The sequence below is a fragment of the Nematolebias whitei genome, chromosome 8, assembly GCF_014905685.2.
Source record: "Nematolebias whitei isolate Nwh7 chromosome 8, NemWhi1, whole genome shotgun sequence".
Taxonomy (NCBI): domain Eukaryota; kingdom Metazoa; phylum Chordata; class Actinopteri; order Cyprinodontiformes; family Rivulidae; genus Nematolebias; species Nematolebias whitei.
The window spans coordinates 27,068,098-27,077,687 of NC_056505.1; the positions used below are offsets into that span (position 1 = coordinate 27,068,098).

Sequence of the window (9,590 nt, forward strand, 5' to 3'; positions counted from 1 at the left end):
TGTGTGTAAATATCAGAGAAAATTGAGACAGAGTGAAGAACAAATAAACAAAAAAAAAGTTTAATTTGTATTTTAGTAGACATTTTGATCCTGATATTTAATGTTTTGTACACTTTGCTTGATATTATTTAAATTCAAACCATTCCTGCAAATAAAAGCTTTCCTGCACTTCAGTGTTTTTTTTGTTTTTTTATGGATTAAAAGTCTTCTGTTGTCACAACAAAGGAATATGCAACACAGAGACTGACAGAGGCTGGAAGTATTTTCAGATTACCGTCTGATGCAGTCACAGTGGTAGGCAGTCTTGGACTCCATGTTGTGTAGATTATATTTCTTCTCTGAAGGAGGGATTTTAAATTTGCATTCATCCAGATATTTGAGGCTTCGACACTGGAGCTGATTGTCTGCAGGTGTAAAAAATAAACACAGGCTGTTATTTTTATGTACTTCTCTTAAGTAATAATTACTAGAATAGATTAACATCCTGACGTACTTCCAGGGAACAGTCTTTTAAAATGACCTCTAAACAGGACATTTGCTCCAGCCCACCTCTTAAAAGCCAACGTTTTATGATTTTTTTGTTGTTGTTGTTGTTGTTTGTTTTACTTTTTATCCACAGCTCAGCTAGGAATGTAATTAAGAAGTAGTTCCAACAGTAATTTCACGAGCCTATTGTTTATCAGCTTATCTACATAAATGAGCTACAAAATGTCATGTTCATGCTACTATCATGCTCCCACTGTCCAAACTGTGGTTTTACTATTTGTCTTAACAAACATTGAATACCAATAAGCCAGAAACCTATTAAACAGGACATACTGGGGAAATCTTGTGCAATAATTGCAAGAAAGAAAAATACACTTTCACAATCCCCAAAGCATAAAATGATTGCAGGCATGCAAATGGAAAATGATACGACTTTCTCAGCCCTAGTTTCTCACAGCTCATCATATGAGGAACTGAGTACCTACTACAGCTGTTTAATTTTTAAGAATATCATCCCCTCAGAAGTAGTAAAATCTCAAGTGTCAGCAAGCTCTTCAGTTACCGTATTTTCCACTGTACACGTTGCACCGCCCTATTAGTCACATCAGTCCAAATATGTCTAATAAAGTGGAAAAATCTATAAATACGTTGCTTCACCATATGAGTCGCATCTATTATGCATCACCGCTGACAACCCAGAAATGTGGGCCGGTGTGCCAAAAATCGATTGGCTACCAAATGTCGATTGCAGGAGCGTGCACGGGAGGACTTTAACAAGAATTTAGCAAGATTAACACTTAAAAACAATTATTTGTTTGCTCAACTTTGTAGCAAAGGAGTGTCTCAGTTTTTTACTTAATAAATGCACTTTGACTGTCAAATCAGCTGCATTTCAAAAGCCGATACGCGGAAGTAGGCACATGCACAGGAGGACTCGCAGTGCATTTCTTGTTATTTAACAAGATAACCACCTAAAAACAATTATTTGTTTGATCGAAATTATAGCAAAAGTGTGTCTCAGTCTAACTTTTACTTAATAAAGATTTGACGGTCAAATCAGCTGCATTTCAAAACCTGATTCGCAGAAGCGCGCAGAGGGACGAGTCGCTGTGCATTTCTTCGAAATTTAAAAAGATAACCACTTAAATACAATTATTTGTTGGTCGACTTTACAGTAAAGGTGTGTCTCAGTTGAACTTGTACTTAATAAAAGGACTTTAACAGTCAAATCAGCTGTATTTCAAAAGTATTCGCTGCCTCGGTGCTCCGGGAACGCGCAGAGGGGGGAAATCCGGAAGGAGGACGCTGCGCATTTCTTCAAAATTTAACTTAAATTAATTAATTTAAGATAAGCACTTAAAACAATTATTTGTTTGCTCGATTTTATAGCAAAGGTGTGTCTCAGTTGAACGTTCACTTAATAAATGGACTTCAATGGTCGAATTGGCTTCATTTTGCCAGGGCGGCACAGCAAAATGAAGCTGATTTGATGATTGCTCCAAGCAAGCTTGACAAAGGTGGCAAGCTATGGCAAGCTGATTGTGTCATTAAAAGCCACTTTTACCTATTACATGACACAAATCCACAAATAAGTCGCTTCAGTGTGTAAGTCACAGGACATGTAAATTATGCAAAAAACCTCACGTTATAGGCCCAAAAATATGGTAATGCTGTCAAAGCATTTACCAACAAATTGAGTGTGGGATGTAAAAAAAATAATAATAAAATGGAAGTGCAGAAACAGATGTGACCCCAGATCAGATTTTTATTATTTTGGCTTGTTCTACTAGTGCAGTTTGTATAACAGCAATCATTTCAGGATACTGAAGAGCCTCAGAGGCTTTAAGAACTCACCTGTCACATTGCGCTGCTTGTTATTACGTAGTGGTCGTTTTCCTGCTTGGACGCTTCCAGCTGCAGTACCACCTGAAGCCTGCTGACTTGTATGGTTCAGATGTAAACCCAGCCACGTCTGTGACTTTACATCGTTGTAAAGAGAGGCTGTTGTCATTTGTTTTGCTACGATGGGTGTTGGAAAAACAGCTGTACTCCAGACAGTTCCAGATGTGTCCTGGTTGGATTTTCCTGTCTTTTTAACGTGCGCTCCTTTATTTTTCATCCAGTTGATCGTTAAAGCTTTTGTATTTGTTTTTCCCAGAGTAAAACTTGTCATATCTGATGCTGTATCTTGTTTGAGACGGTTTTTACAGTAAAACTGAGAGGAGTCATTCCTCTTAGGTATGTTAGAGCCACAACAGATACGTTGCTTTGAGAATTTATTTCTACTTTTCAGTCTTTTAGTCCCTTCTTTAACCAGTGTTTTTGGTAGATGTTGGGGTTTTAATGGTGGAACAGGTGAGGGTGTTGTAGTTGGTGTTTGAGGGGCAGAGCTTGTCAGCTCTTTCTGTAGGTTGTTGCTTTTCTGTGTAAGGCTGTTTCTCATACTTTTATTTTTTCCAACTCTTTTTTTAACTTGTGCCTGAGTTTGACTGTTTGTGGACCGAGTCGTGGTTTGTGTCCTGGGTGTTGTGGATACTTGTGAGGGTCGTGGTCCAGATATCTGCCGGTGTCTTTTACATCCTCTTCCTTTGGTCCTGTGGTGAAACGTGTCTCCTCTGTTAGGGTCTCTGACACCACATCTCTGTGTAGTTTTTGATGGTTTCCTTCGATGGTTTAACATGTGGCTGTCAGTGAAACGCTGCTCTTCACTGTTTGTTAAACTCTTGTCGTCAGTCTGCAGGTACTGGCCTGAAACATCGGAGCTGTTGTAAGGCAGGGGGCTTTTGAACACTGCATATGGAGCCTTTTTGGCAACTTTGCACCTAGAGAGAGTAAAAATGCACAATAAAACTAAGCAAGGGATGGGAGTTTGCAGCTTTAATAATGAATTGCAAAAGTATTCTCCTCCCTGGTACTCTTTAAATTGCTTTTTTGTTGTTGTTGTTGTTATTGTTGTTGCCTTACAACCTAAAATTTAAATTAAATTGAAATGTGATAGAGAATATACTTAAACAAAATACTTCGGATTAATGGTGAACAATTGTTTCAAATACTTCAACTAATATAAAACTGAAAATTGATGTGTGCATGTGTATTTATTCCTTTAGCACTAAGGCACTTATTGCATCTACAAGTTAATCAATTAGTTAAGCTGAGTAGGAACTACCTGCCAAATAATATGCATCCATTCTGACACCCCCCCCCCCCCCCAAAAAAAAAAACAACAAAAAAAAAACAACCACCAATCAACACCTCTGAGTAGTAAGAGCTACCACCAAGCAGGAACACCAGGAACTCTCCACACAGGTCAGAATTTTGTGGAAATCTACAGATCAGGGTTGGTTTAGACAAAAATATCCCAGAGCATGAACATCCCACAAAGCACCAATAAATTCTTTGTTAGGAAATGTTACAACAGTAAGCCTGTCAAGAGAGGGTCATCCACCAAAACTCACAGACTGAGCAAGAAGTTCAAGAAACAACCAACAGAGAGAAGCCTGATCAAGCTGAGCTGTTCTCCTGTAGAGATGGGAGGATCTGCTCCAAGGACCTCTGCCTAGAACTGGGCTTCACACAGGAGTGGCCAGAAAAAGCCATTGTTTAAAGAAGTGCAACAAATTAAGCAATTTACCGAAGGCATACTGAAAACTGGCTTTCTATCAGGACAATGACACATAACTAAAGCAACAGTAGTTCAAGGAGAAACAATAAAATGTCCTGGATTGACTCAGATCTTAACTGAATTAATAGACGTTGGTATGAAAAAAGGTTGTAAGCACAATCATCCAGGTAGATAACAACAAAAAAAGGTTAAATCGTGACATCTGGACAAGTTTCTTTAAGGGAGAAACATTTCTTCTCCCATCCAGAGGACTTCCTCAGTCTACAGCCTGCCAACCAGATCTGTCCCATAGGTAGCCTTAGCTGCTGTGTTTCAAGCCAACCTCCCGTTAGAATGTGAAAAGTAGGCTTTTAACACGTGCAAAACACACCCAAACTTTGGCGTGATTTAAAGATTGCTACACGAGCGACACCAAACCAACTTGAAGGAGCTGGAGCAGTTTTGCTGCGAAAAATGGGTAAAAAGTCCAGTGGTTAGAGACGGGACGGTCCAAGCTTGTGGAGACGTACCTAACCTGCTGTAAAGACTGTAAAACATGACTCAACAAAGCTTTGATGTTGTGGGGGTGAATACTTACGCATGCATCATTTTTCAGTTGAGTTTTTATCAGTTTAACTTCATTAATCTGGACTGTTTTGTGTAAATTGGTTGCTAATACTGCAATCAAAGTGAAAATCCATTTAAATTTCAGGCTGTAAGGCACCAGATTAGAAAAAAATACCAAAGGGGTGAATACTTTTGCATACCTTCGCAGTACTGATGTGCTTTGTGTATTCAACTGAGAAATGACAACTAGTTTAAAACACTCATAATTGAGGGCAAAGTTGTGAACCTCACTTCCGTGTGCATGCCTTTTTGTTTTAATATAAATCCTCTAAATGTGCTTTGGATTCTGTGGCAGGCCTCTATAAGCAGTGAAACTTGAGCTAGTTTCCTAATTCAGTGCAGAGTATTTTGAATTATTTATTCATTATCATCAAAGTAATCACTGGATGTGCTACTGATTACCCGATTCATGGTCTGCCACAGCTATTTGGCCTTGGCAAACATAAAAATTGTTATTTCTCTCTGAACCTTACATATACTGAGATCATATTTGTAGCTGGGAGTCATTCCCAACAAATAGCATTCACAGAATGCCCAATAACTTGAGTTGTGCATAATTGTTTGATTTATAAATATTTATTTGTCTATTTATTCATTTGAGTTCACTAATGCTATTAAAAAAAAAGCATTTTTGGATGATTGTAACTGTAATAAATTGATGAACTGAGCAGGTTTATATGTTCTAGTTGTGAAATAATCCCTTTTATTTGGCCAAACTTGATTTTTTTTTTATGTTTTGCCACATAAAAAAGCTGCAAAACATACCTTTGTGTCTTGCTTTCATACATAACCGATTTTATTTTTGTACAGACAAATACTGGCTTCGCCTGCTTTGCCCAACATCACACAGTGAAAAGTTCAAGCAATAATGCAAGCATGCCTTTCACTCACATTCCCCACCAGTACATCTGCGTGCACCGCTTCAGCTGTTTTAGCTTGAAGCAGGGAACCTTCAGGATGCTGAAGAAACTGTAGCCCACCATACTTGAAATGCTGTCATTCATGCCCAGAAGGCACTGTCGAAACCTGGGAGACAGAACGAGAGCAAGCGAAGGTTAAAAACTGTGATCCACTCGTGCAAATGAAAGGTAAAATATTTGGAAAGCTGCTTTTTCTGTTAACAACTTATTGCTGATTTGAATGTTTACAATATCTGAAATGTGTAAGTATTATCACAAGACAAAATGATGACCACAAGTGCCTGACAGTATTAGATGTAAAGTGAAAATAAGCATTGCAAGTGATAAATGCTACATTAAAGCCCATAAATGCAAAAATAGCATGTTCAATTTTAACAGCAGTAACTTAACTCATGAACTAGCTGCAACAAAGCTATTTTGATCAATCATAGATGAATAGATTTGCCTCGGGTTTTTCTCCTTAAGTCAGTTTTTGGCTAAATGATGACGTTAAGCATATAGCATCATTCCAGAAATGACTTAAAACGTCCACCTCGAAGCAAATCTGTCCTTACATTAGTCAGAGCAACACAGGGGATGTGATTTACTGCTTGCAGGAGTTTCTCTGGAGGCAACAAATACTTGAGGTCGGATGTCTGCTGGATGTATTCTGAGGCGTACCTTTGGTCACACTCACAGTGTGAGACGGTGTAGAAGTTGGGGTTGAAGACTCCATAATTCACCGTGAAAGCTGGGATGATGTGTGAGCAGTGGTCGTGTTCGCGGCAGCATCTGTCTGCTCTCTCAAACATGCCTATATGCACCACAAGAGCGCGAGTTAAAAATCTACAGACCAAAACTGGTTCGTCCCTTGAATCAAAGCCAAGGAATTACAAAAAAAAAAAAAAAAGGCCAAAGTTAAATTAGAAGTTTCACCTGTCTCAATGATCCTTATATGAAGAGACAGAGGAGCCAGGAGTGTCAACAAAACGACTGACAGTACATTTTCCAAAGACATGCCTTCTGTCTTATGATTTTATCATCTGAGAGCATTTAAAGTTCACCTGGTTCCTAATATTTCATCCAAAGAGTGGTTTAAGTTGATTGATGCCATCTAATCTAATGATAGAAATGGATATCATTTGCATGCATATCGTGCACTCAAGTTTATATTACTACCTTTGAAATACTTATTTATACAAATTTACTTGCACCGTTATATTCATGCTGTTAGTCTTTTGGATCTTGTACATATTATATTTCTTTTTCACATTTTGGTACTTTATTTTGTACCCTTACTGCATGCTTTAGTGTTTCTTGTTTGTTTTAGTTTTTAAGCGAGTCGAATCGGTTCTTCTCATCCTGAACATTCCATTGCATTGTTGACGTCTTAACCTGCATATGACCAATAAACAACACAACATATCATGAGCAAAGCAACAGCAATGGATGTCATGTTTCCTGAATACTGGTGAATGAAACCAGAGGTAAAAACATTGATCTGAAAATGGTCAGAATTTAAAATGAATGGGCAAAGAAGCCAAAGATGAAACAAATAAAAAAAGAGAATAATCTAATGTTCATACGACCAAACGTGCATGGAAATGATTTTGTCTGCAGCTCATTAGATGCGCAGTGTGATGTGATGCACGTGAAGCTGTTTTCTGTCTGAAGGAAACAGAAGAGCCAGACGGTCCAACATCCTCACCCAACTGTTCGTATCCCTCCGCCCTGCTCCCGCTGCCGCACCACAAGGTGCCCGGAAACATCCAGGAGCGTTTCCTCCGACCTCTGCTCTCCTCGACTCTGGTCGCGCGCTGCGTAAACTCCAGTCGCGCGCACGGAGCATCCAGAGACAGCAGCGCGCTGATATTGAACCGTGTCCGTTCTTCTTCACCCCGACTTTCGTTTCCGTCGCAAGAAAGACGGTATCCTTCCGTGACACTCGGATGATGGGTTATCTCGCACGCGACGAGCCGCGCGTCCTCTGCCCACTTGGTGAGGTATAGAAGGCGCGCGCCGGCTGCGTCCTCGCGCAGGAACGAGACGAGCGTTTGACCGTCGGTGAGTGTGGACCTGAGGCAGGACACACCTGGTGCGGCTCGTGCTTTGAGTAAAGTTAAACACAATGAGAAGAAAACGGCGCGAAGAAGCGCCCAGGTGTTCATTTTGGAGTTTCACCCAGTCCTGAAGATCCGCCGGGTTTGACTGACTCGTGGGATGATTATTTTGTACCTACTGCCTTAAATATGCTTCTCTGACGTCGTCCCTGAAGGCTTGGAAACAAACAGTCCTCTCATTGGTCTGCTCATGTGGAGAAACTTGATGCTCACTGTGGCATCAGGTGAGCGCGTGTTCTGAAGTTCTGAGGTCGGGTCGAGGAGGCTGCAGGTCCAAAAGAGAGATGTCTGGGGGAGGTGTGTGTGGGGGTGGGGGGATGTGTCAAACCTTTTGAACAAATAAAAAACTGAAAAGTGGGGCGTGTAATATTATTGGGCCCCTTTACTTTCAGTGCAGCAAACTCACTCCAGAAGTTCAGTGAGGATCTATGAATGATCCAATGTTGTCCCAAATGACTGATGATGATAAATAGAATCCACCTGTGTGTAATCAAGTCTCCATATAAACGCACCTGCTCTGTGATCGTCTCAGGGTTCTGTTCAAAGCGCAGAGAGCATCATGAAGACCAAGGAACACACCAGGCAGGTCCAAGATACTGTTGTGGAGAAGTTTAAAGATGGATTTGGATACAAAAAGATTTCCCAAGCTTTAAACATCCCAAGGAGCACTGTGCAAGCAATCATATTGAAATGGAAGGAGTATCAGGCCACTGCAAATCTACCAAGACCCGTCCGTCCCTCTAAACTTTCATCTGGAACAAGGAGAAGACTGATCAGAGATGCAGCCAAGAGGCCCATGATCACTCTGGATGAACTGCAGAGATCTACAGCTGAGGTGGGAGAGTGTGTCCATAGGACAACAATCAGTCGTACACTGCACAAATCTGGCCTTTATGGAAGAGTGGCAAGAAGAAAGACATTTCTCAAAGATATTCATAAAAAGTGTTGTTTAAAGTTTGTCACAAGCACCTGGGAGACACACCAAACATGTGGAAGAAGGTGCTCTGGTCACATGAAACCAAAATCAAACTGTTTAGCCACAATGCAAAACGATATGTTTGGCATAAAAGCAACACAGCTCATCACCCTGAACACACCATCCCCACTGTCAAACATGGTGGTGGCAGCATCATGGTTTGGGCCTGCTTTTCATCAGCAGGGACAGGGAAGATGGTCAGAATTGATGGGAAGATGGATGGGGTCAAATACAGGACCATTCTGGAAGAAAACCTGTTTGAGTCTGCAAGAGACCTGAGACTGGGATGGAGATTTATCTTCCAACAAGACAATGATCCAAAACATAAAGCCACATCTACAATGGAATGGTTCACAAATAAACGTATCCAGGTGTTGGAATGGCCAAGTCAAAGTCCAGACCTGAATCTAATCGAGAATCTGTTGAAAGAGCTGAAGACTGCTGTTCACAAACGCTCTCCATCCAACCTCACTGAGCTCGAGCTGTTTTACAAAGAAGAACGGGCAGAACTTCAGTATCTCCATGTTCAAAACTGATAGAGACAAACCCCAAGAGACTTGCAGCTGGAACTGCAGCAAAAGGCAGAGCTACAAAGTATTAACGCAAGGGTCCGGATAATATTGCACGCCTCACTTTTCAGTTTTTATTTGCTAAAAAAGTTTGACACATCCAATAAATTTCATTTCACTTCACGATTGTGTCCCACTTGTTGTTGATTCTTCACAAAAAATTTTTTAATTTTATATCTTTATGTTTGAAGCCTGAAATGTGGCAAAAGGTTGAAAAGTTCAAGGGGGCCGAATACTTTCACAAGACACTGTACATGTATATATATATATATATGTGTTTATATATATATATATATATGTATATATATATAT

General features: G+C 40.2%; 1 protein-coding gene across 1 annotated transcript; it reads right to left on the reverse strand.

Moving 5' to 3' along the window:
* Positions 1-270: 270 nt before the first annotated feature.
* Positions 271-7,781, reverse strand: LOC119413622. The gene is made up of 5 exons (XM_037680680.1): positions 7,265-7,781; positions 6,295-6,472; positions 5,606-5,740; positions 2,341-3,308; positions 271-404 (listed from the first exon to the last, which is right to left on the reverse strand). Exons 1-5 carry the CDS (start codon positions 7,779-7,781, stop codon positions 271-273), a joined length of 1,932 nt encoding a protein of 643 aa, XP_037536608.1.
* Between the last annotated feature and the right edge of the window lie 1,809 nt (positions 7,782-9,590).

Excerpts from the sequence above, each read along its gene's own strand:
- LOC119413622 (XM_037680680.1), bottom strand. The coding sequence starts at position 7,781 with ATGAACACCTGGGCGCTTCTTCGCGCCGTTTTCTTCTCATTGTGTTTA. Across the intron at positions 6,473-7,264 it reads CAGACAGAAAACAGCTTCAC|TTTTGGTCTGTAGATTTTTA; the intron begins GTGCATCACATC and ends GGGACGAACCAG. Across the intron at positions 405-2,340 it reads CAAGCAGCGCAATGTGACAG|ACAATCAGCTCCAGTGTCGA; the intron begins GTGAGTTCTTAA and ends TTACACCTGCAG.